Genomic DNA, 27,106 nt, shown 5'->3' with positions numbered 1-27,106 from the left:
TGGTTCGGCGCGTGCACACTATCTAATGGACTTTTGTTTTCAAGCGCTCAATTCACTCGCGCATGGCATGTGCTGTTGTACGCGCATCGTCCGCGCAGTCACAAAAGAGAAATATCTGGGCTGCCTCTGACATGATACCCGCGATAGCCACTGAGAGGAACTGGATGTTGCGTGCCTCTATAGCTGAAACTTGGCAGTCACAAATATGCCACGAAATTGGAGTATGATGGTATCGTCTAACTATGTTTTGTCTTATGTACTGCTTTAAAAATTAACATGAAAAAATGTACCCATATTCAATTCATGCATTTAAGATACAATGCAATAAATCTAGAAATAAAATATTTTAAAATTTAAACCTCAAACAAACTTGAATTTTTCTAAATTAATTTTTATTAAAATAAACAACATTCAACATAAAAAAAACAATGTCTCCTTAAAATGATTAATTTCTATGTTAAATTGTTTTAAGTAAAATCATCAGCAAACATACAAATCAAATACAACAAATAATGTTCAATACAAAGTAAGAATTAGTCAAGACCCAAAATACTTTTGAAAGGTACTTAAACCATGTTGAAGAAATAAATTAATAAAAGAGACAAATTAACATTAAGTTTTCAACTGTAAAATAATGACATATGTATTTTGTATCTTGACAGTTCTCAATTATCAGGTATATACTTTAATAACATCAATGGTTAGTCCAGAGATTTAGTACCAATAGATGAATATACAGTATAAATACACTACCCAAACACCATTTATGTGATTGTTAACATAATTCTTTACAGCAATAAGGTGTCAAAGAAGGTGATTATTTCCTTTTATGATTTTATGGGAGCTAATTTGATCTGTTTTTTTTTTTTTTTTAATTTAAAATTCGTGCACTGCTGCATGTATTCACATCCTGTTGTTGGATTACATTATCACCACTGACACATTCAACATTCTGCTGTAAAATAGGTGGGAGGAAATCACCACTGTCTTTCTTGTCCCAGTCAAGAATCAGAGGTGGATTACACAGAGCCATCAGGCAGCCCTGCTTATAGCACTCATCAGCCAGTTTACTTATATAGTCTGGAGAAGTCTTTCCAAGTTGCTGAAATAATATATAATATTAGTTGTAGTGTAGTTTTGAATGTTGTTTTTTACAAATATAATCTAAGAGATTCCGTTTTGTCAATGTATTTTAACATACCTGTTCAATATTCTGGTAATGTTTAGAGTCTTGCCAAAATATTAACATCTGTAGACTTTGGACAGCCATTTTTTTGCACTGCAATTGCTAAAATATAGTAAAATTAATTATTTAGCTCTATTTTATCAACTCCAAGTAAAATTACTCAAAATTGTACCAATTTACCTTGCTGTTTGCGCCTTGTGTGTCATCATTTATTTTGAATAAAGATTCTAAATCTTCTTTCTTTTTCTTCATGTCGTTGGTTGCTTTAGTGAAGACTTCCTATGAAAAGGATTGCATTTAAAATTAATTTGTATTGTTAAATGTCTACTCAGCAGCATTTATGCACACACACATACAAAATAATATACACTGATGAGCCAAAATATTATGAAGAGTTTAAGGTAAAGTGAATATTGTTGATCATCTCCTAACTAGGCACATATTAAGGTCTAGGTAGATTATATGGTAAGCAAAAATGATAACACTTTACAATAAGGTTGTATTAGTTAACATGAACTAACCATGAACGCTCTGTTCAGCGTTAGTTAATCTTTGTTAACGTTAGTTCATAAAAATCCAGCTGTTCATGTTAGTTCACAGTGCATTAACTAATGTTAACAAGATTTTAATAATGCATTAGTAAATGTTGAAATTAACATTAACAAAGATAAATAACTGCTTTAAAAGTGCAGTTCATTATTAGTTCATGTTAACTAATGTAGTTAACTAATGTTAACTAATTAACCTTATTGTAAAGTGTTACCGCAAAAATCAGGATGCAGTAGAAATGGGCAGAAATAAAGATCTGAGCGACTTTGACCCAGTCGCCTTGCCATAACAATTTGGCACTTGTCAGAGTGTATCTCTGAAACGGCAAGGCTTGTGGGTTGCTCGCGGTCAGCTGTGGTGAGAATTTACCAACAGTGGTCTGAGAAGGGACAAACACTACTAGCGATAGGGTGTTGAACGCCCAAGACTCAAAGATGCAAGAGGGCAATGAATGCTTTCCTGTCTGGCCCTAGCCAACAGATGGTCTACTGTGGCACAAGTCACACAATATTTTAATGATGGTTATGGGAGGGATGTGTCACAACCAAAAGGCAATCTCCCACAGTCTCTCTTGAAACCAACACGGAAATTACTTAAACTGCAATTTATCGACTGGCCGCTAGAGAGAGGCTCTAAAAGGGAGTCAAATCTGTATCTCCCCAATATATAAAAATGCCCAACTTTACAGCTGAAAAAAATATGTTTACAGTCTGGTACAAATTGTGGTTTTGGTCTATACAGCTCAATTTGCCCTTCATGACAACTTTGAGGGGGGGGGGGGATTTTTTTTATAACTCATCCATTTCAATTATATTAAGCCTTGGAAGGAGCAGTGGAAGGAGGTCATCTGGTCTGATGAGTCATCTTTAACATCACATGACAAGCTGGTGGAGGGAGTGTGATGCTCTGGGTAATGTTCTGCTGGAAAACCCTGGGTCTGGCCATTCATGTGGACGGAAATTTGACTCTATACCTACCTAAAACATCTACGCCCTTTATGACAATATTTGAGAAACATAATGAAGAGTTGAAGGTGTTGCACTGGCCTTCAAATTCAAATCAATCCAATTGAGCATATGTGGAATGTGCTGGACCAACAAGTTTGATCCCCAGCGGTTCCACTTCGCAACGTACAGGACTTGAAGGATCTGCTGATAACTTCTTGGTGCCAGATACCACAGGACACCTTGAGGGCTCTTGTAGAGTCCAACTACATTATTATTACAGTTCTATTATTACATTTATTAAAATTGTTATTGCAATTCTATTATTAAAGCACCAAATAATGGTGTTTTACATGTCTAAAACATATAAAGTGAATAAACTAGTCTTAAGTTCTTAACTGTTGAACTAATTCATTCACTTTACTAAAAATGACTGGTTCAAAAGAATGATTCGTTCATGAACCGGACCTCACTAATGTGTAGCTTTTCATTTATTAACCATGTTGGCAGATCCTATAACCATTTTCGAGTAAGACAATGGCAAAATTCATCAGGCTCAAACAGAATTTGTGGTTCAGGAAAGATGAGGAATAATTTTGACGCATTAATTGTTTGCAAATAAAAGTGTCCATAAATAAAATACAATTTAAAGTGTGTGCACATTACCACATAGCACAACAGGTACAGTATGGTGCTTAGCAGGGGTCAAAAAGAATTGACAAAAATGACTTTTAGATGGATCCTTTCTTCTAAACTCAGAGACATTTAGTGGCAATTACATGACCACAAAATCCAATTGGGCAGTGTGTGTAACAAATACAGCAGGAGGATAAAATACCTTTATCATTCTTTCAATTTGTTCCTTTGCCTCAGTTTCTTCTCCTTTTACTTTCATTTTTTCTTGCCACTTTGGCCACAAAGTCATCTCTAACTTTTTGTAAGCCTTTTCTAGTTCAGACGCTCTGCAAGGATTAGTTATGTCTTCAAATATTGTTCCACCATTTCCAATTTCAGTAGACGCCTCAAATGACATCCTTGGGGGAAAAAAAGTCAAATAAATTGTTAATGACATCAAATACATTAATGATGGGAAACAAATTGTACATTTGATAACAAAGAGCATTTGTATATTCCTCAGTGTTAAATCATTCCTTTTTTTGGCACATTGTAGCCTGTATATCAGTGGTCTCCAACATGGTGCCCGCGGGCACCTGGTAGCCCGCGTGGAGTCTCTGGGTCGCCCGCGAGCACGTTCTATAAATAGCCTGAATTGTAATCTTTCTTTTTTTTTTTTTTTTTTTTAATGATAATGGCATAAAATGAGAAAATAACTATTGGTGACATTTCATATACCATTAAAACATAATAAAATAATTCAATAATTTAAAATATTTTGAATCTGCACGTCGAGTCAACGTACGTTGCCATAGGCAACATTACTTTGTGCAAAAACAAAAAACAAAAAAAACGTCACTTCTGTTAGTTGAGTTGGTCGCAGGCAGACGGTATACATACTCTACATGAGATAAATTGAACTATAAAAAAGAAAAAAAGATTAATTATGGCTGATGATGCAAGTCATGCAAAAAAGAAAAAGACTTATTATTTCAATGAGGAGTGGGAGACAGAATTCCTCTTCACAGGGCCGGCCCGTGGCATAGGCGGAATAGGCAAATGCTAGGGGCGCCACTCATCCTTAGGGGCGCCAAAATGTATTACCGATATTTTATTAATATTCATTTGAAATATTACCAAATAAAGCGCAAAAAAAGCGTCCCCCGCCTCTTCCCAGTCCGCCGCATCAATCTCCCCCCGCCGAGCTACTTGAAGTGCGTCAGAAATATAACGTGCAATCAGTTTAACGTTAGGGGAATTTGTTGTGTCGCGCCGCCTTTCGCCGCATCCAAAGCAGACAGAATTGCTTTTATTTTTTAGGGTGCTTGGCCGCTCGCGCCAGGTGTAGACTCAGTGAAAGTTGCCTGATCATTTATGACGGATGGCCGAATTGTAGTGTCAAAAAAGACACAAGCCCTCTGATGATGGGAAGATAAGGAATACACTGCTCTTCTTACTTAGTATTTGTGTCTTGTTTCTAGTCTAAATATATACAAATTCTTAAATCAAGATGCATTTACTAGATAAGTTAAATGACATAAGATTTTTTTATTTTCTTGAAAATAAAATCAAAATGAAGTGAGTTTTTGCTTATAACAAGCAAAATGATCTGCCAATGGGGTGAGAAAAATAATATTGTCCCTGATTGAAATCTTGTTTCTTTCCCAAACAGAAATAAGATTATTTTTCTCACCCCATTGGCAGATAATTTTGCTTGTTTTAAGCAAAAAACTCACTTCATTTTGATTTTTTTCCCCCAGAAAATAAGAAAAAATATCTAATGTCATTTTACTTATCTAGTAAAGGCATCTTGATTTAAGCATTTTTAGATTTTATACTGGAAACAAGAAATAAATACTAAATAAGAAGAGCATTTTTTGCAGTGTAAAGACCGAAGTAAAGTGATGTAGGCTAATGAATGAACAGTGTATCTAATTGCATAGTGGTAAAATACTAATGTTCGCTAATTTAATTCGTTATTTTAACCTTAAACTATGCAAGCAGCTGTTCTGGGTTCTCCAGAGGCCACACAGCCAGTGTGATTTTGTACAAATAAAAAAAAATAAAAAATTTATATATATATATATACCTACACCCTGCCCCAGACCTACTTACCGGTAGGTCATCTTACATTTCATACAGTTCATTGATGAAGAATATGATGCAGGGCAATCACTGTGATTATGAAGCCTATAGATTGCAGTTAGAATGTCCCGAAAAGTTCAAGATGAGGCAAAAATGCCCATTTGAGATTTAGTTTCAGAGTGTTTTTACACTGGGTACGTTTGTTTGTTATGGTCCGCATCAGAGTGTGATTGTTCCTTTCGGTGCTTTGCGCGAGTACACTGCAGGCTCACTCTCGCTCGTATCCAATCATCAACACTTTCGGTTTACATGTATATTATTGAACTAAATACATCGTCATGTGATAAAACGCATGCGCAGGTTACTTTTCTTGTGCACCCTGTCCGTGTTGCTTTCACATTCACGTGAATCGCGGCACAGTTCGAGCGCAAGGTAGTTCATGTAGTCCTTCGGGTAGTCTCGAATTCAGTACCCCAGAGGTCCGCATGACAGCTTTTTAAATTTTTTATGTGAACCATGCCCCGTTTCGAACTAAACTGGCAGTGAAAACGCCCTCACATTTAGTCATTAAGCCATTAAGCTAACACACAAACTCCTGGATCTAGGCCTGAATTCTTCTCTCTGCCTCTGGATTGAAGATTTCCTCACTGGCAGACCCCAGGCGGTGAGAGTAGGCCAGTTCACCTCCACCTCCATCACCCTGAGTGTTGGAGCTCCACAGGGCTGTGTGCTGAGTCCCCTGCTCTACTCTCTCTACACCCATGACTGTTTGTCCACACACAGCTCCACCTCTATCATCAAGTTTGCTGATGATACTGTTGTCCTGGGTCTCATCTCCAACAACAATGAGACGGCATACTTGGACGAAGTGGAGCAACTGACATCATGGTGCCAGGACAACTGTCTCTCTCTGAATGTTAACAAGACCAAAGAACTGATTGTGGACTTCAGGAAGAGACAGCATCGGTCATACTCCCCTCTCATGATCAGCGGGACACCGGTAGAGAGAGTGAGCAGCTTCAAATACCTGGGTGTGAACATCTCCGAGGATCTGACCTGGACTACACACATCCAGACACAGGTGAAAAAAGCCAGGCAAAGACTGTACCACCTGCGCCAGCTGAGGAAATTCAGGGTTTCACCAGCCATCCTGAAAACTTTCTATCGAGGGGCGATAGAAAGTGTCCTGACTCAGTGCATCACAGCGTGGTACGGGAACAGCACCAGTCACGATTCCAAAGCCCTGCAAAGAGTGGTGCGCTTATCCGAGCGCATCTCAGGCTCAGCTCTCCCGTCTCTGCAGGACATCTACACCAAACGCTGCAGAGGTAGAGCTACTAAAATCATCAGAGACATTAATCACCCTGCAAACTCTCACTTCACCCTGCTGCCATCTGGTAAGCGCTTCCGTAGCCTGATGGCAAAGACTGAAAGACTCAGGAGGAGTTTCTTCCCCCAGGCCATCAGACTCCTGAACTCAGTCACGTGACTTCACTTCACCCCCGCACACACATAAACATCCAGTTTAAACATTAACATCCACATACTGCCATTGCACTGCACTTTACGTTCCTATTGTTACTGTGTAACAACCTGTAATAAACCTTGCACATTATACTTCTTTATATATACATATATATATATATATTTTATGTTAACCACTTATTTTTAAGTCTACAGTTTATCTCACTTATCATATCCACATATTTTTTATATTTTTATTTTATCTTATTTCCAATTTTTATCTTTACTTGATTTATTTATAATCCTACTTATGTTAATACTTTTTATTCTAATTTTATTCTATTTCTATTTTAATTTCTTGTAACTGTTATTTGCACTGTCCATGGAGCGGACCTGTTTACATTTCACTGCCAGTTGTATATTGTGTATATAACTGTGTATGTGACAAATAAAACTCTTGAATCTTGAATCTTGAATCATGATATATAAGCTAAAGCAATGTCTCACGAGTTCTGTTTTTCTGTCCAGAATAGCACGAGTGCAAATGCGATTCTAATCTTATACAACAGCTTATAAAATTAATAACAAAGTTAATATTGTTGTTTTAGACAACATTGTGTTGTTTTTAATCTGTTTTGCCAACGAAAATATAAAGACAAAGCAGAACTGTTCGTCTCGGAGCAATACACAGTGGCATAAAGAGAATCATTTACATTTACCATTTACATAAAGAGAATCATTTATTCACTCCTGAATGAATGAATGACTCAATTAGACATTTACCGCCACCTTCTGACAGTTTCTTATTTAGAGTATAATTTCATATTTCCATATTAATATAAACAAACATTAATGGTATAGTTTACCCAAAAATATTTCTTTCTGAAGCTACTTTTGTTAATGTCTATTTGACAGGGTTCCCACGGGTCCTTGAAATCCTTGATAGTTTGTGAATCTGAAAAAAAAATTCAAGGCTTTGGAAAGTTTTTGAAAATAAACATACATAGATACAGGTCCTTGAAAGTGCTTGAAATTATTTTGTGCAAGAAGTTTTCTGAGACAAATTCCATATAATCCCCTTCGGTCTGCTAATGTGTTATTTCACCAACATTCGCGGCCTTTGCATACTAACTTGCTTGATTTATGTTAGTTGCGCGTATTTATGCGTTTAAGTGTTTCCCGCGTGAGGTACTTTGTGATGTACGTTGCCATGACGCACACAAAACTACTACGATGGTACCTCAACATAGGGCTGGACGATTTGACCTAAAATTAATTAATTGAACATTTTACCTCGATTACGATTAATGAACAATTTTTTTTTTTTGCTTTCTTTGTTTGCCCTCATAGTTCACTGACATGGTTTGTAGGCCTACTGTAAATATGCTCAAATATTAAAGGTGGGATATTTTTTTCTAATGAAAAAGTGCATTTCTTTGCGATTTTAAAATACTTGAAGGAAACAGCTCACTTGAATTAGTTATACCATCTCTCTATTAATTGTGAAGCTGTGCATTGTACTTACTTCAAAAGTAGACAAATCTATGCTATAATGGTTGAGTTTCTAAGTTACTTTAGTGATGAATCACAGGACAGCATTGACCATGAGTTTCTGGGTCCCTGAATGTTTCTCTGCGACCTTCACGCGATGTGCGAGCTACTGTCCGCATGAGTGTTTGTGTGTCACAATGCATCAGCGCATTAGTTCAAAATAATGTCACACATCCGATGGTCTAAAATCGCTTCAATATTCAAACTGGCAGGCCTTAAAACACATACAATTGAAAACTTTCGAGGATGCAAGTGAAAGTGATCTGGCTTCAGGGCTCGTGCGTTGTCAGAGACACGACACGGCTCAGCTCTGTCGCACAGAAAAAAGCTTGCAAGCACTGAACGGAGATGTTGTTGGCATAAAATCACTTCAATGTTCAAACTGGCAAGACTTTAAATGCATTTAATTGACAAAATTCCGTGAGGACGCAAGCGAAAGTGATCTAAATGTACATACTGTGTGAGCATGTAGCAGCGCATATAAGAATGTGATTAACCTGTAAAATAAACTGTGTAAGGGAAATAAACTAAGTAAAATAAACTGTCACATAGGCTAACTGTCTTCGGGAAAGTATTAACAGGATTAAAAAAAAAACGAAATAACCGGCATGGGAAAATTATGTCAGTTAGAGGTTCTGAATTTCGGTTTCGATTACTTTTTGATTAATCGTCCAGCCCTACGTTTTCAGTGCTTACACCGAACCCAAATATGTTCAGTCAATGACTATATATTGTGTTCAATAAACATAAAACATTTGTGATAATCTGTTGCCCAAATATTTTATTTAATGTAATGTTGAATTGCTTTGCTTGTTAAGACAATGTAGGGGCAAAAACAACTTAAAAGCATATTCATATACCTTAAAACTTCTGGTTACATGAGCCTAAGCTCTTTTCAATAAAATCCATGCAAAAGTTAATATCAGATCCTTTTAGAATACAGCATAGGATGTATTGAATATTCTATGCAAAACAGAAATAGAATATCAGATCTCTGTCATATGGGCAAAATATATTATATATATTGTGTTTGACACATGAAAACAAGGTAACACAATGTAACCTTGTGAGTGAGACTTGAAATGTGAATTTGAGGGTATTGGAATTTGAAGTTAACCAAGGTGTGGGAACCCTGATTTGATTTTTTACACAATAATTTGATGTGCGATTAATTTGATTAATCAATAGCCACATTGTGTAATTAATTAGATAAAAAATGTGGTCCTAAAAATTGTCCTAACTGTATATTAGTATTTATTTCAAGTTATTGCCTTTCCGTTTGTGTATATCCTGTTACGAGGACCATAATTAACCAGTTAAGCATTAACCGCCAGTAAGAATTTCGACTGATTAATCAGTTAAACGATTAAAGTCATTAAATACAAATACATTTGTAGCTTTAATAATGATCCATTTATTTGTAATGAATACACTAAAGACTATGCAGTGATTACTTTTATATGTATTATTTGTTTGTTATTTAAAATAATTTAAGTAATTTTTTCGAGCCGTTTTTCAAAATTGCGGTTTTGAGTTTAAATATTTTATTAGCTCTTTAAACATAAAGCTTCCGTGAAAAAAACTGTCCTGAATACACTTGGAAATGTTATGAAGTTGAAATATAGTGCAGTGGTTTTTATGTGTGAACATTTTTGAATGTTCTTATTTACAAATGTTCAACTGCATCATCTATATGTGTGTTCAGAATTTAAAACCTATGTATAGTAAATGTTTTTTTTTTTTACTTAACTGACCTGTCATTATTGTATTTAAAATCTGGTGTTAGCTGAAAGGATCAAAACCTTAAAACACTGTACCTGTCTTTGAAGTCCTTAAACTGCTTTTTGCATTTTTCAAGCTGAGCTCTGTGGATAAACAGCATAGTGTTAAACATTATTTATTAACTAGATTAAAAAAAAAAGGCAAACTTTGATGTTGAATTGAGAAGCCATGGACAGAAAATTTGGAAAAAGTTTGACCTTTCTCTTTAGCGGCGTGAATTGCGCTTGAATGGTCAGATACACACAGAATTACAGTAGCCTATTTCAGAATATCTGTCTTGCGGAGTATTCATGCAAACAGTCTGTCTTATGTCTTAAGTGAACATTTGGAAAACATGTGGTGCTTACCATTATAGCCTAGATCCGTGCTTTAGGTCTTTAATAATAATGTTAATCAAACAATAAAAGAAAAGAGGGAATTACTCACTGCTCTTGACTGAAATACATTTGTAGATTTAATAATGATCAGTTTATTTGTAATAAATACACTAAAGACTATGCAGTGATTACCTTTATATTTATTTGTTTTTCTTACTTGAATGATTTTCTGTTTAGATATAAAATGAAAACAGTAAAGCACTGTTAATTTAATTTGTTTCTTATATTTCTTCTACTGTTTATTTGCATCTTTGGTCTTATTTTTGATACCAAAGATAAAATAGGCATAACAAAAAGAGCTATATTGTGATTTTTAATATAGTAGTTAATGATAGTAGGAAATGATCCATCGAGAATCGTTTTATAATTAAACCATTACCCTCTGAAACGTAATCTAATCGAATTGTGAGACAAGTCAAGATTCACAGTTATGACTAGCTGTCTGTATAAAGTTTGAGACTGACCAGTTAACGTGGTAGGAATTTCTTTTGTGTAGTCCTGGATTTACTCCGTATGTTACACAATAGGCCAGAAAGAGATTAATTAGATTTTCTATTGATGTTTTATATATTTATGCATTTATATAGGCCTATTAATGCCATTTTCTAATATTTAATTTGACTAATAAAGTTATACAATTCATTCGAATGAACTGACTTGGTAAATCAAGCTCTTGTGATATCCCCATTTGTTTCAATGTTTCACACTTTTTGGACATGAATTTTCCCATAAATGTGTCATTTATCACTGAAAATGGGAGAATCATAGCTTTAATGTGGTATATAATCAGGATACTTATGGTTCAACTTATGCTTGTTGTTTTTTTTTAATTGGAATTTCTCAAAAACATGAATTTCTGAGCCTGAAATTCAGCAAATATTTGACATGGCCCTACTCAGTCAATATTAAAGATATCAATGTTATATTTTTTACAGAATGTTCTTTACATGATGTAAGATGATTTAATGTAGAAAACGTCTCGGTTACGTATGGTAACCCTCGTTCCCTGAAGGAGGGAACGGAGACGTACGTCAGACGTACCGACGAATTGGGATCACTTCTGGGAGCCCCTATCAGCTTCGAGCTATATAGAACCGGCCAATGAACAATTGGCATGCGAGATTTGCATCTCGCGCTCCGCCCCGCACTGCGGGTATAAACAGGAAGCGAGAGCGAATGCACGCTGTTTTTCACTGAGGAGCCAAACTTAGTGGCTCAACCTGCAGTGATGGTACAGCAACTGTGGCGACGGGACGTACGTCTCCGTTCCCTCCTTCAGGGAACGAGGGTTACCATACGTAACCGAGACGTTCCCTTTCAGTCGGTCACGTTCGACGTACGTCGGACGACCGACGAACTGGGATCCCTTTGGAAAACGCCATAGTTACTACCACTTCCAGCGCCCAGCGATGAGCCCCTCAGACCCCGATCTGATGCGGGCGGGGAAATTCACGCAGGGAGAGTCAAAGCTGCTGTTCCGCAAGACCCATTCAGCTGACTGTATTGGATAACGCTGGGAAAGCGTGCCTGTGAAGGCCGCTGCGGAAGCCACATCATGCCCAGAGGGAGTTACCATGTGGAGAATACACGTATGGGCTGGCCATGGGCAGCACAACATACGGAAGTCCCAGGGGTGGCCCCGGCCAATTAGAGGAGGGGGACAACACCTACCTGAGACGGCAGAGGAGACTCTGCCGAGGGAAAGACACGGGCTTGCCGTAGGGAGCCGTACCGTGGAAGAATACACATATGGGACCGCCGTGGGTGGCTCCGCCACGTCAGACTGCCGCAGGTTGCGGAGGACTCATCAGGGTTCGCCGTTCCGGGGAACTCGACTGTAGCAAATAAGCGCACGCATCCGTCTACCATAGGGGAGGGAATGGCGCAGCAAGCCGACACTAGAACAGGCACTTCGGTGTTACTGACTATGGGAAGTGAGCACACAGGAAGATACCGGCTCTACACGGAGGCTATAGAATCTAGCGAACGTGTTAGGTGTCGCCCAGCCCGCAGCTCTACAAATATCTGTCAGCGAGGCGCCACGAGCCAGCGCCCAGGAAGAGGCAACACCCCTAGTAGAGTAGGCTCTTAGCCCGAGCTGGCAGGGCACGTCTTTGGACTCATAAGTCAAGACGATGGCATTCACTATCCAGTGGGCCATCCTCTGCTTGGAGACAGCCTTTCCCTTCTGCTGTCCTCCTTCTGCTGTCCTCCTCTGAGGTCCTGAAGCTTTGCGTTCTGTCCACGTAAGTCCGGAGAGAACGGACGGGACAGAGAAAAGCTAGGGCTGGGTCTGCCTCCTCCGAAGGCAGCGCTTGCAGGCTCACCACTTGGTCCCGGAAGGGAGTAGTGGGAACTTTGGGCACGTATCCAGGCCGGGGTCTCATGATCACATGAGAGTTACCGGGCCCGAATTCCAGGCACGATTCGTCGACCGAAAATGCCTGCAGGTCCCCTACCCTCTTGATGGAGGCCAACGCGGTCAGGAGTATTGTCTTTAACGACAAGATTTTCAACTCAGCTGACTGCAAAGGCTCAAAGGGCGCTCTCTGAGTTAAGTTAAGAGTCCAGAGTTAAGTCCCAAGAGGGTATGGAGGGAGGACGAGGCGGATTTAGTCTCCTCGCCTCCCTAAGGAACCTGACGACCAGATCGTGCTTACCTAGAGATTTTCCATCTACTAGCTCATGATTAGCGGCGATAGCGGCAACATAGACTTTGAGGGTGGAGGGAGACAGCCTTCGCTCCAACCCATCTTGTAGAAAGGAAAGCACAGATCCGATCGAACATCTTCGGGGGTCTTCTCGGCGAGAAGAGCACCAATCGACGAACAGGTTCCACTTCAACGCATAGAGGCGCCTCATAGAGGGGGCTCTAGCGGAAGTGATGGTGTCAACTACCGCTTGCGGTAGGTCACCTAGAACCTCCGCGTCCCGTCCAGGGACCAGACATGGAGTTTCCAGAGGTCTGGACGCGGGTGCCATAGGGTGCCCCGTCTCTGAGTCAGGAGGTCCTTCCTCAGCGGAATGGGCCAGGGAGGTGCTGTCGCGAGGAGCACTAGTTCCGGGAACCAACTCCGGTTGGGCCAATACGGAGCGACCAACAGGACTTCAGGGACCTCCCTGACTTTGGACAGTGTCTGTGCAAGAAGGCTCACTGGGGGAAACGCATACTTGCGTTCTTCCCGGGGCCAGCTGTGGGCCAGGGCATCCGACCCGAGGGTTCCCTCGGTCAAGGAATAAAACCACTGACAGTGGGTCGTCTCTGGGGAGGCAAACAGGTCTACCTGTGCGGCCGCGAAACGACTCCAGATTAGCTGGACCGCCTGGGGATGGAGTCGCCACTCTCCCGGAAGCACCGGCTGACGTGACAGCTCGTCGGCTGCACGATTGAGCAGGCCCGGAATGTGAATGGCACGAAGCGACCTCAGATGCTTCTGACTCCATAAGGAGATGGCGGGCGAGTTGTGACATGCGACGGGAGCGTAGACCACCCTGTTTGTTGATGTATGCTACGGCCGCAGTGTTGTCCGTCCGGACCAGAACGTGCTTGCCTCTGAGCAGCACTTTGAAGCGGCTGAGTGCAAGACAAACTGCTAACAACTCGAGGCAATTGATATGCCATTGCAGTTGAGGCCCCGTCCACAGACCCGAAACTGCAAGCCCGTTGTACGTGGCACCCCAACCCGTGGATGAGGCATCCGTGGAGACAACGGAGTGCCTGGACACTTGCTCTAGGGGAACTCCCGCCCGGAGAAACAAAGGGTCCGACCACGGGCTGAAGGTTTGGCGGCACCTCGGAGTCACTTGGACACGGAGGGATCCGCTGTGCCACGCCCATCTCGGGACTCGGTCGTGTAGCCAGCGTTGAAGTGGTCTCATATGAAGCAATCCGAGCGGCATGGCTGCGGATGCCATATGCCCCAGGAGCCTCTGAAAATGTTTCAGTGGTGCTGCTGTCCTGCCTTTGAACGAATTCAAGCAGTTCAACACTGACTGGACGCGCTCCTCGGTGAGGCGCGCTGTCATGGCGACCGAGTCTATCTCCATACCGAGAAAAGAGATCCTCTGTGTGGGACAGAATTTGCTCTTCTCCCAGTTGACCCGAAGTCCCCACTGGCTGAGGTGACTGAGCACCTTGTCCCTGTGTTCGCACAACTGCTCTCGCGACTGGGCAAGGATCAGCCAGTCATCGAGGTAGTTGAGAATGCGAACGCCATGCTCTCTCATGGGAGCAATGGCCGCCTCCGCAACCTTCGTAAAGACGCGGGGCGACAGGGACAGGCCGAAGGGCAAGACGCAGTACTGATATGCCCGTCCCTTGAACGCGAAGCACAGAAAGGGCCGGTGTCGAGGGAGAATCGAGACATGTAAGTACGCCTCCCTAGGTCGATCGCTGCAAACCAATCTCGGGGACGGATGCACCTGAAGATCACTTCTGCGTTAGCATCCTGAACGGCAGCCTGTGAAGGGACCGGTTCAGGAATCTCAGGTCCAAGATCGGTCATAACCCGCCGCCTTTCTTGGGTACAATGAAGTACGGGCTGTGGAACCCGGACCTCATTTCGGCTGGAGGGACCGGCTCTATCGCGTCCTTCGCCAGTAGGACTGCGATCTCCGTCCTGAGCACGGGGGCGTTTGCCTCCACTACAGTCATGAAGTGAACGCCCCTGAACTTGGGCGCCTTGGCTGGGGCGGGTGGACGTCCTCGGCGACGAGCAGTCAGAGGCGGAGCCGCCGGCGGCGGGGTGGAGGCAGCAGCGGGCCGCCGGGGCAGGATGTGCTTGATCGCCTCCGTCTGCTTCTGGGCGGCCGAGAACTGCTTGGCAAAGCTCTCGACCGCGTCGCCGAATAACCCAGCTGACGAGATGGGGGAGTCCAGGAACCGATATTTATCGGTGTCCCTCATGTCAGCCAGGTTCAGCCAGAGATGACGCTCTTGGACCACAAGCATGGACATCGCCTGACCAATGGCACGGGCGGTGACTTTCGTCGCCCGGAGGGCGAGGTCCGTCGCCGTCCGGAGCTCCCGGAGGAGCTCTGGGTCAGGCCTACCCTCATGCATGTCAAGGAGTGCTTGGGCCTGGTGGACCTGAAGCAACGCCATGCCATGCAGGGCGGACGCAGCCTGTCCGCAAGCCTTGTAAGCCTTCCCAGTCAGACCGGAAGAGAACTTTAAGGCTCGGGACGGGAGACGTGGGTCACCGCGCCAGTTAGAGGCGGTCGCCGGACACAGTTGCATCGCGACGGTCGAGGGTAGTGAGAGGGGAGGAGTCACTCAGTCGGTTTCTGGCAGAAAAAGGTGCCGTCCACGACCTCGTGAGCTCCTCATGCACCTCCGGGAAGAAAGGTGTCGGGGCGGGATGCTGAGAACCAGCGCGACCCACCCCGAGGAACCAATCGTCCAACCTAGAGGGTTTGGGACACGGTGGAGGGTTCCACACGAGCCCTACCCTTTCGGCGGCCCGGGCAAGCATAGTAGCCATCTCGGGGTCCGGGACAGCCGTTGCCACTCTCCCAGAGGGAGGCAGTACAGCTGACCCTTCATCCTCCGAGGACTGAAACTCCCCCTCCGATGCAGCGATCGACATCTGCTCGTCTGCTGGAGCTCCGAAAGTCAACACTGGTCTCCCGTGGGAGGATCCAGCGGGTTCTCTCGGGAGCTCTACCGGCTGCGGAACCGAGGGATTAGGGGCCTGCGGAGTTTCACTTGGCGGGTTTGCCCTAAACGTGATCCTCAGATCACCCTGGCCATCCAAAGAAGTAGGTCTACCCGGGTTAGGGGTAGAACTAGATCGTGGGATGGGTAAGGGGACTCCCCCAGCCCGGAGGTAGGAAAGTCTCGATCTTAGCTCCGAGATAGTCATGTTCCCGCAGTGGGAACATGAACAATCCACAAACGCCGCCTCACCGTGCTGTTTGCCCAAACACGTGAGACAGCGATTGTGACCGTCAGTAGGCGCCAGGGAACGACCGCATCCAGAAAGGCACGGGTGGAAAGCCATCTTGAAAAAGACGCAGCGTCACCCGTGAAGCTCTTTTTGTGAGGAAACGCTCTTGTGCTGAAGCACTCAGGGGGAAACGCGACAGCAAACGGGGTTTGTGTGCAGCCCGTGCCTGTACTCAGCAGGAAAAACGCCCAACCAGACCAACAGTGCTGTTGCTGTGAAAACAGCAGTTTTTCTCTGCTTGCAGAGGCAGCCGATGAGTCAGCGCGGTCCCGCTGAAGTGTGCCGTTCCTCCAACACGCGTCTCCTCTGGATCTCCGGTTAATACAACTCTTGCTGATAGCAACTGAAACAACTCAAACAACGATTTGAGAGTCCTCTCATGTGCCGTTTGGCTCCGAAGTGAATGACAGCGTGCATTCGCTCTCGCTTCCTGTTTATACCCGCAGTGCGGGGCGGAGCGGAGCGCGAGATGCAAATCTCGCACGCCAATTGTTCATTGGCCGGTTCTATATAGCTCAAAGCTGATAGGGGCTCCCAGAAGTGATCCCAATTCGTCGGTACATCTGACGTACGTCGAACGTGACCGACTGAAAGGGAACAGTGAATCACAAAAAATTACTTTATACATAGGCCTATACATATAAAACAGTTGCGGTTGAATATTCATGTGAAAGTGTTATTGTCAGGCACCAGCAGGAAAAAAATACCTAAAGAAGTCTGCAAAATAAATTTAAATAAATGGATAGATTCTATGGATAGAAAATAGATTTACATAATTACCTCAGCTTGAGTTCTTCTTTTCTAAAGTCAAATACATAAGACAAAAACATAACTGTGCATGTCATACATTTTGTTTGGTTATTCAACTTCACTCATTTTGTATTATGCTAGTACAGTCAGATTCAATTTCCTCAATGTACCACTATTACAAACAAGTGGTCAATAATTTGTGTAAAATTTCACTTACCTTGGCCCTTGTGCTTGTTGACAGTATATACATGGGTCATTAACCCTTGAAGACACATATGTTAATAATTATGTAATGTACAAGACCCTATGCGCTTTTACAGTTCAACACAGTTAAAAAAATGTTTTTATTTAAATCAATTACGTAGCAGATTTCTATAAGAGTGTGGCGGGTTCTGTGCTATATGTTATTACCAAGCCTAAATTCAATCTGTTCATAATATAAAGCGATCATGAATTCCAGAATGTATGTATAACCTTAAGCCTGCTTAATGCTCAGGCATATCATTAAACACTTTAGCTGCTTTTCCACCGAAATTACCCGTAACAATTTGTCCCAGGAACTTTTTTTCCCCCCAGACCTGTTGCTGTCTGCATTTCCATCGTGGTCTAAAGAACCGTGAAGATTAGGCAAGTCCTGTTACATAGGACTGCGCGCATCTTCAAGGTTCAGGCTTTATTAATCTTATATGCGGAGGACGAAATCCAGCGGGAATTCATCCTCCGCATATAAGCTTAATAAAGCCTGAACCTTGTCGTCGTCATATTTTTAAAACTCCATTGTTGATTCGAATAGCAAACAACTATTGCACGCACCGCAACAGATTTTTCAAAATGGTGGTTGAAATAAAATGCTGCGTGAACTCAACCAATCAGCATGTTCAGTGCCCAAGTCCCACTCCCGAAAGTTCCTGAACTTTAAAAAAGTACTACCTTTACGAGCAGGGACTTTCTAAAGGGTGAAATTTTTACCCGAAATTTCATTTAAACCCTGGTCCCTGCAGTCAAAACACACCGAGTACCACCCCAAAGTTCTTGCGGTGGAAACGCAGCTATTCATTCTATATTTTATCTAGGTGTTCTCCAAGTTTACACCAACACTCCACTTTTTGTTTGTTTTTTTCTGCTCTAAAACATTTAATTGAATTATACTGATTTCTGCATAAAATATACAAATATGTATTCATTAACTACAAAAAAAGCACATTTAAAGCAATTTCTTACCATATCATCTGCCATTTTGAGCATGTTGGACAGTATATTTCTCCAGGACTTTAAAATAAGAGACACCATAAAGAGCAATATTTAAGTATAATAACAAAACAACTTTATCAAAAGTTATCCATAAAGTGATGCAGGGACGTAACTTTGTTTTAAAAGTGGATGAGTGGGGGAAGTCATGATATGTCATGTTTAATGTGATAGTTTCATCCTTAACGTTACATCTCCTAACTATAGCATAATATACGATAATTGTCAGTCTCGAGATTCTTCACATAGATTCGCGGTCCCGTGGTAGAGTGTTTGTTCAGTAAGCGTGTGTGGGGTTTGGTTCTGGGTTTGAATCCATCATTGTATTGTGTTTTTTCTAGTGCTGTCAAACGATTAAAATATTTAATCGCGATTAATCGCATTAATGTCATAGTTAACTCACAATTAATCACAATTAATCGCACATTTTTATTTATTCTAAATGTCCCTTGATTTCTTTTTGTCCCATTATTTTTTCTTATTTTAATGCTCTTATCAACATAGAAAAGTGGATCGGCTTGCTTTGTTCAAATGTTTGTTTTATTGAAAACAACATTGGCATACTTTAGTGTTCGATTTCACACCAACATTCTCACTTGGAGCAAATAATCGCTCACACAATGTAACACTGCCCATCAATAAAAGGGTGAAACAAATACTTTGTTGAACAAACAGCCCCTTCAACAGCCCTTTCTAAGGGATCAAAACAGGGTGATACAAAATAAAATTACAAAGTGCACATGCAAGGTAAACTAGGACTCCGCCTATAGTGCAGTTAAACCAGGGGTCGCCAACTAGCGGACTCCGGTCCGAATCCGGACCGCGAAGCCTTTTGACGTAATGAAACAGTTAACGTTGCAATGCTCAGTTACTACGTTCATACCCAGACGCGTGGTCAAGCATGCAGTGAAGAAGAGACTGATGGTGCGCTCACACCGGACGCGAATGACGCGACATGCACGCCGCTTAATCCGCGCCGCAGAATGTCTATTTGCGTCTTTGCATTGACTTAAATCACTCGCGCAAAACGCTTCATTCGCGTCTGGTGTGAACGCACCATCAGAGCAGAAAGCAGCGCTCAAGACAAGCACTTTTAGTTGAAGACCCCTGAGTTAAACCATGGCTTAATACGTTTCTCATTTCGGCGTCTCACGCTTGCCATCCACGTCTACTCTTTTAATGGCCCAAACGAGTGCGGGCAGCCGCAGCGTGCCTGATGTTTTGTTTCCGGTCTAGCTACATCCGGAGTGGTGTTGTAGTTTTTCTAACGTTACTAGTTGTTGCAACAGCATGTGAAAAAACTACAAAGTTTGTTAGACCAAAAAGAACGTTAATCTCGCGATAAAAAAATTGACGCCGTTAAAATAGGTTTGCGTTAACGTCGTTAATAACGCGTTTAACTGACAGCACTAGTTTTTTCTAAAAACCAAAAGGTGTTTTTTTCTTAAAACCAAAGGTGTTCATCAGTGATTCTGTATCAAGAGTAGGGACACATTTATGTACATTTTATTTTGTGATTTAACCAGAACGAATTATGATTCGATGACAGAAGTCTATGATTCGATGATGTGCTCTGTGTGTGTGTGTGTGTGTGTGTGTGTGTGTGTGTGTGTGTGTGTGTGCGCGCGCGCGCGCACGCTTGTGACTCTTTAGCTTCACACACGGCATGCCCCCCGGAACACTGCTTTTTTTTTTAAAGAGTCAGTACAGCTTATCTGTCTTTTATAAATCTAATAAAGCTAAAGACTTTTTGGAGATATGAAGGATGCAATACTAGGGGAGAGTGGGGCACAACCTAACGCTTTTTGACTTTCTCAGTTTGAGTAAATCCACTTGGGGTTCAGAGTATTTATTTTTTCCCCACATTAATTGCACACATGTCTAGTACAATTATGTGGTTTTGTTTCATTAATACAGTGTATACTTTTTTCTTGATTTTACCCCGAAAGAATGGAAGTGAAATGTGACAACATGCCTCATAGGTGGGGTACATTGTAACATGTGAGGGGCACAATGTAACATGACCAAATAACAGCTTAAAATGTTACCTGATATAATAAAAAAAATATCCAAGACAAACTAAAATATTTTGTCAACAAAATACAATTGTTACCTTTTTAAAGTAAAATAATGGAATTTTTTAATCATTAAAAATATACAAATTTTTGAGTTTGACAACACAGCTATATAGCATAGTTAAAAACATAATGATAATTACTAATTTCTGAACATTTACTCAGTCATTATTCACCCTTTTCTCATGGTTTCTCAAAAGAATTCATAAAAGTATAGAATATAATGGCATATTTCCCCATCTGTGCAACTGGGATTTAAATCGCTGCTCTTGTCTTCTGTTGGTTATATAAGCATTAAAGAACGATCTCAACTGTTAAATAACAGATATAAGATAAAAAATAATATCGGATTTGTCTTATTTTAAATAAACATAAAAAACAGATTAAAACTAAACTAAACTTAAAAAGAAATTTACTTTTGCTATGGTTAAATAAATGTTCAGTAATATCTTCCAGAGATTTTTTAATTTTGGCGCTATTTTTTCTCTAAATAATGTTGATATGGCAACCAGTAAACACACTAAGTTTCTTCATTCAGGCATGTGTGGAAAGGGTTAAAACATGCGTGTTACAACTAACCCCGCGTAAGGTTGTGCCCCGTGCTCCCCTACTCTGTATTGTGTGTTATCCCCCCTTTAAAATCAAATACAAAACACCTTTCATGCTTTTTTATCTACTCACTATGATTCTAATAGTTTATCAGAAGCATTCTTGGGAACTTTGACACTTGAAGAGGATTTTTTGTTCTCTTGCTCTCTCTCTTGCTGCTCTGCTTCTCTATGGTCACATCCTATTCAGCATGCTGTTCTAAGACACTTCACTGAATACTTATAATATATTTGTTAAAGCAGTTTGAATAAAGTTGACTTATACAATCAGATTCAATTATTGTTACAAACAAGTGGTCAATAATTTGCTTAAAATATCACTTACCTTTGCCCGTGTGGTAGTTTACAGTGTATAGGTGGGTTATTCAACCTTGTAATAAGACACATATGTTAATAATTATGTAATGTACAAGACCCTATGCACTTTTACAGTTCAACACAGGCATAGCTTTATGCCTTTATTACTAGGAACCATTTAGCTATAAAAGTTTTGTTTTAATATATCAATGACGTAGCATATTTCTATTAGAGTGTGGAGGGTTCTGTAATATGTCATTACCAAGCCTAAATTCAATCTGTTCATAATATAAAGCGATCGTATCTCTTTAGAAAATTTTAGACTAAACAGCTCAATTCATATGGATTATTTTTTACGATCTCTTTATGAAATTATTGAAGCATCACATTTTCAGTTACGTAGCTGTCAATGGAGGGACAGAAATCTATTGGATTTCATCAAAAAGATCTTAATTTGTATTTCTTAGATGAAAGAAAGTCTCACAGGTTTGGAACGACATGAGGGTGAGTATTTAATGGCAGAATTTTCATTTTTGGGTGAATTAACCCTTTAAATATGTAAATATGGATATTCAAAATGGAGATGAAAATTCCAGAATGTATGTGTATCCTTAAGCCTGCCTAATGGCATATCATTAGACACTAGGAAATATTTTAGTCATTAGAAAAATTTGTGAAACTATTATGTGCAACACTCACTGCGTGCAGAATTATTAGGCACGTTGATTTTCTGATCATATTTTTTTCCAGGCACATTTTACCAATTCCAAACCACATTAATCCTAATAACTACTATTTTGTTATTTAATAATTTCTAAGTGATATATAATTGTTCATGAAGGCTGGAAATGAAAAACACCTTATATTCAGGTGTGCAGAATAATTAGGCATGTTTTTTTATTTTACAGATAAAATGAGCCAAAAAAGAGATTTAACTCAGACTGAAAAGTCAAAATTGATTAAATGCCCATGAGAAGGATACAATACTAATACAGTACTAGACATTGCAGTTAAGGCATGACCATTGGACAGTGAAACGCTCATTGGGTCAGCAGGGTCAGTCAAAAACAGGTGGCGAAGAAAAGACACGTTAACTGCAAAATAATTCCAAATTAAGGTGAAGAATTAAGGGTGAAACCATCATGAACCCTTTAGTCTCCAGCACCACCATTTTCCAGAGCTGCAACCTACCTGGAGTCTCCAGAAGTGCAAGGTGTCAGGATCTCAGAGACTTCAGTTAGGTAAAGAATACAAAAAAAATGACCCCCACTAAATAAGAATCACAAGCTGAAGTGTTGTAAAATACATGAATACATTTCCAGCCTTCATGAACAATTATACATCACTTATAAATGATTAAATACAAATGAATAGTAGTTATTAAGATTAATGTGGTTTGGAATTGGTAAAATGTGCCTGGAAAAAAATATGATCAGAAAATCAACGTGCCTAATAAATCTGCACGCAGTGTATATATATACACACACACACACACACACACACACACACACACACACACACACACACACACACACACACACACACACACACACACACACACACACACACACACACACACACACACACAGACAACATTTTAAATTACAAAATGTATACATTTTCAACCAGGACTGCATTTATGTGCAGTAATTTAACATCAATTTCATTAGCTTCCATTCATTCTCTCGCTGACATTTTTATTTAACTTGAAAAAAAAAAAAAGATTTACTTACAAGTTTACATTATCTGGGCAGTGACTGCAGAAGATCCATGATTGATCGTGATGCGAAGTTTGCTCCTGGCTTAATTAAAAGAGGTTCTGTAAGTATTTTTTTAATACCACACAAAATATTATTATTATCAGACAAATGACTCGTCTCGAATACAATATGATCACGACATTATAGTTTCAATAACTTGTATGCTCTACGCACTCCGAACTCACTCATTCACTCTCAGACACTCTCTGTGACTTGAATAAGCTCCACTCACTCATTAACATAGAATTTGCATCCAAGTTGACTTTGAAAATGAAACAAAATGAAAACTATAACTTTACATTTTAATTTGAATTGTGTCCCTATTATTGCGTGAGTATTAATAAAAAGCTTTGTAAAGACTGTATTTGCAGTTTCTTTATCACGTTTGCCTTTTCATTTTAATATCGGCAGTCTTGCCTCGAGATTGTTGTGAAAATGAAATGTCAAATCACCAATTGCATTTTATTTTTCAATTTGACAGGGATGATGCATTGTCACTGTGAAAATGAAATCATTTAATTTAATTTTCAATTTTGTCACATATTTTGCATACAGTTTTCTATACTGAAATGGTTAATCTGGTTTTAGTTAAAATTTTTATAATTTAATTGATTTATTTAAAATTGGCAGAAAATGCCTTCCATAGATGACACTTGCATCGTTGCCTACGAGTCAATCGGTGTAATCAGCGTACAGTCTACAAGCATGTTGTACTCAAGTTTAATAGATCGATGGCGCACAGTGTGATTTGTATTGATCTTATAGGATTGCTAAAATCATACAGTGTATCCTTGGCTTTAAGCTGTCTCCATGTCTTAAACACATCTCCAATAAATATATATATATATTTATATAACTTTATGACCAGAAGTATAATATATATATATATATATATATATATATATATATATATATATATATTATACTTCTGGTCATAAAGCTTTTTAAATGGATGCCTAGGATTTTTGGGACGGTAGAATCTGCAGTAGCTGACCCTGTTCCCTTGCTTGCTTCCACAACTGCAATACGCTGTGTTTGCCACTAGCTGGCAACCTGTGGTGTCGAAATACTATCAGATAAATTGCCTGTGGGCAGGATCAAACAGACCAAAACAAAAACAGACATTCAAACACAGAACACACATTTTAAGGTAGAATAACTGTTTTTCAGAGAAACAAGTATGTGAACTTAGCATGTTTCCTAAATATCTGCAAACATATTATGGTATTTTTATGCTTTAGTAGACTCTTGCAGCAAATTACTTGCAGAACCTTTAAAGGTCCAGTAAAGCAATTTCTGAGAAACATTGTTGATATTTAAAAACTGACACCCAAACAAATCAGATCTCTTAAATTTCTTTAAACGTTGCATTTCAAAGTGCTTTACAAAGATAAAGGCGCTATATAAAATAAAGTTTATTATTATTTATTTATAGGCCTACTTTAAACTGAATATATGTTAAGCATGTGAAATTTTCATATCACGATAATTGCTAAAGCTTTTATCACTGTATTGAATTAAGTAACAAATATTCATGAATCTTTGTTAAAACCTGAAAGGCTAATTGAAACCTTCAGAAACAGAAAGTGGTGCAGCTGCTTTGTTTGAAGGGTAACAGCCGCATTTTTGCTGTTCCATTTGCGCCATCTGCTGTCAGAGAGTGTATGTGCATTTGAATGCTTCTCATTTGCCTTATTAATTTAATAAAATCAATGCCTTTTGAAGTTTAACAATCACATTAGACTGTATATTGCTGTTTTTTCCATCCCCAAATTAAAGACCTCTTAAAATCATAATATACGAAACATTTGTTATAGCACTAGCGGATTTGAGATGGACGATCCAAATTTGCTATGGTTAATGTTAATGTTCGGACTGTTCTGTATCTGTGCAGGGGCGGACTTACCATTAGTCAAAGGTAGGTGACCGCCTGGGGCCCCCGAAAGCCAAGGGCCCCCTAAAATGCTTGTTATATACGATACGCGTTCAGCGCGGATGCACAAGCGGTTGCTGTGGTGTTCATTACCATGACAACCCCCTTTGCGTCCGCGTTGAACGTGCATCTTGTAGAAAGTGTAGGGGTGTTGGGTCTTATGATTTCCGCGATTCGGAAAACGCTACAGGATCACGGAATCCATTCATAAAAACAAACGGAATGTCATGGAATGAAACGCGCAGATGCGCGGTTTCGTTTACTACAGCAGCATGCGATACTCACCTTCACAATTCATTCACACAGAGACATAAAACATGCAGTATTCATATTTAAATATTATTTTCGCCGTTTAATATTCACATACACTAGTAGTCCATTATCGCGAATTGATTGAAGTGTTGACTTGCATTGGATTTGTTCATCCAAAATTTGACAAATTCCATGTTAAACAGTAAATTCCATTTTTATGACTGATTCCGCGAGTCTGCGTTTTCTGCATCGCGGAAATCATAGGGCCCTACATTTCACGAGCATAGAAACTATCATCATAACACATAAACACAGAAAAATGTCTTCAAGGCAACCCGTCAAAATATAAGTTTGGACAGTGTAGCGTAGCCTATGCCTTAATGTAACAATTTTAACAGGCCTAAACCTCTGTTGTGTAGCACTTTGAATGAACACAAATAAAAGGATTTGTTTAATTTTCATTGAAATAAAAGATAAGTGTTGTATGCCTTCATTTGATTACCAGAAACAATTTAAATACATAAAACAAATAAATATATATTTTGTTAAACGTTTGATAAATTGCTGTTAAATTAATCAAGTTCCATGATTTCAAAGAATTAGACATGCTTTTTGATTTTTACAATTTAATATAACCATCCAGAATAAAACAAAGAGGAATCTGGAATTTTTTTTTCTTCTGGAATTTGGAAAAAAAATAAAACTGATTTCATAGGGTCCTACAAATGAACATAACATATGCATCTGAAGTTATAATTAAATATGGAGCAACAGTGCGTATTATGTTTATTGTTTGAAATTGCACTCACTCATTTCTGTGAAGGACCCGAGTAGATGATGCATGCACAGTTACTTTCCACACAGACACCCTTCATTTTTGGTTGAAATAATTCTTATGTGTGTAATAATTTTCTTCAGTCTAATTTAAATTTGTGGGGGTGGAGTGTTCGTGCAGCAGCAATCGTCACAACAGTAAAAATAACCCTCAAGGTTGTAAATGTGCAATTGTATAGGGCCCCATTCCTCTATTTTGCTTGGGGCCCCCAAATCACAAAATCCGCCCCTGTATCTGTGTGCTAAACTTTCCTGCAAACGTTATTACTGGTTGTCATAAACTTTAAGTGTGCAAACAAATGAAGAAAAAGAAAATTAACAAATACAAGAGGTACCTACGCACCTTCAGTGCTTGGCCACTAAAAATAAGAATGCAAACACATAATAGGAGCCTAATAATCAGAAAATTGGAAAACTCAGAACATATGTATATCATTGACAATATATTCAGAAGTACAGCTAAACAGTATATCCAGATTCAGTTTTAAGTATATTGCCCTAAAAGGAAAAGTTAACCTAATGTATAAGATGAAAAAGTAAGAGCATTACACTTATGCATTTATTTAATTAGGTTACTCAGTACATTTTTAATAGGTAATAATACAATAAACACTCATAAAGTTAAGGATAACTATCCCATCCCAGTAAGACATTACAGTGCATCTTCATTTATGACTGTGAAGGTTGTTTTTTAAGGGTCAAATTCCTTCATAAGGTATTGTTAGACTTACCTCATTTTGAAGAATCTTGTGTTTAAATGTTATTTTCTTGAATTTATATATAAGAGATAGTGACTGTGATCCAACTACGAAATGTTTATGATATATGTGTTATAATCGTAGTTATCT

At 39.8% G+C, this 27,106-nt stretch overlaps 1 protein-coding gene across 1 annotated transcript; it reads right to left on the bottom strand.

Annotated features, from left to right (window-relative positions):
• Positions 1–380: 380 nt before the first annotated feature.
• Positions 381–27,106, bottom strand: LOC307126147 (uncharacterized protein). Its single transcript, XM_079816545.1, has 11 exons — positions 26,990–27,106; positions 23,213–23,281; positions 21,508–21,552; positions 18,473–18,520; positions 17,469–17,513; positions 17,282–17,302; positions 10,212–10,259; positions 3,518–3,713; positions 1,367–1,465; positions 1,202–1,288; positions 381–1,102 (listed from the first exon to the last, which is right to left on the bottom strand). The coding sequence occupies exons 1-11, from the start codon at positions 26,992–26,994 to the stop codon at positions 872–874; spliced, it is 894 nt and encodes a 297-aa protein (XP_079672671.1). The 5' UTR covers positions 26,995–27,106; the 3' UTR covers positions 381–871.

The sequence above is a fragment of the Gobio gobio genome (genome assembly GCF_949357685.1).
Source record: "Gobio gobio genome assembly, chromosome: 5".
NCBI lineage: Eukaryota > Metazoa > Chordata > Actinopteri > Cypriniformes > Gobionidae > Gobio > Gobio gobio.
This window is presented reverse-complemented; position numbering and strand designations above follow the sequence as displayed.

Bases quoted from the DNA above. Each gene is read 5' to 3' on its own strand.
- LOC307126147 (XM_079816545.1), bottom strand. The intron at 10,260-17,281 runs GTAATTATGTAA...GTTTATCCACAG, and splicing joins AAAGAAGAACTCAAGCTGAG to AGCTCAGCTTGAAAAATGCA. The intron at 3,714-10,211 runs GTACAGTGTTTT...TTTTCCCCCAAG, and splicing joins TTTAAGGACTTCAAAGACAG to GATGTCATTTGAGGCGTCTA.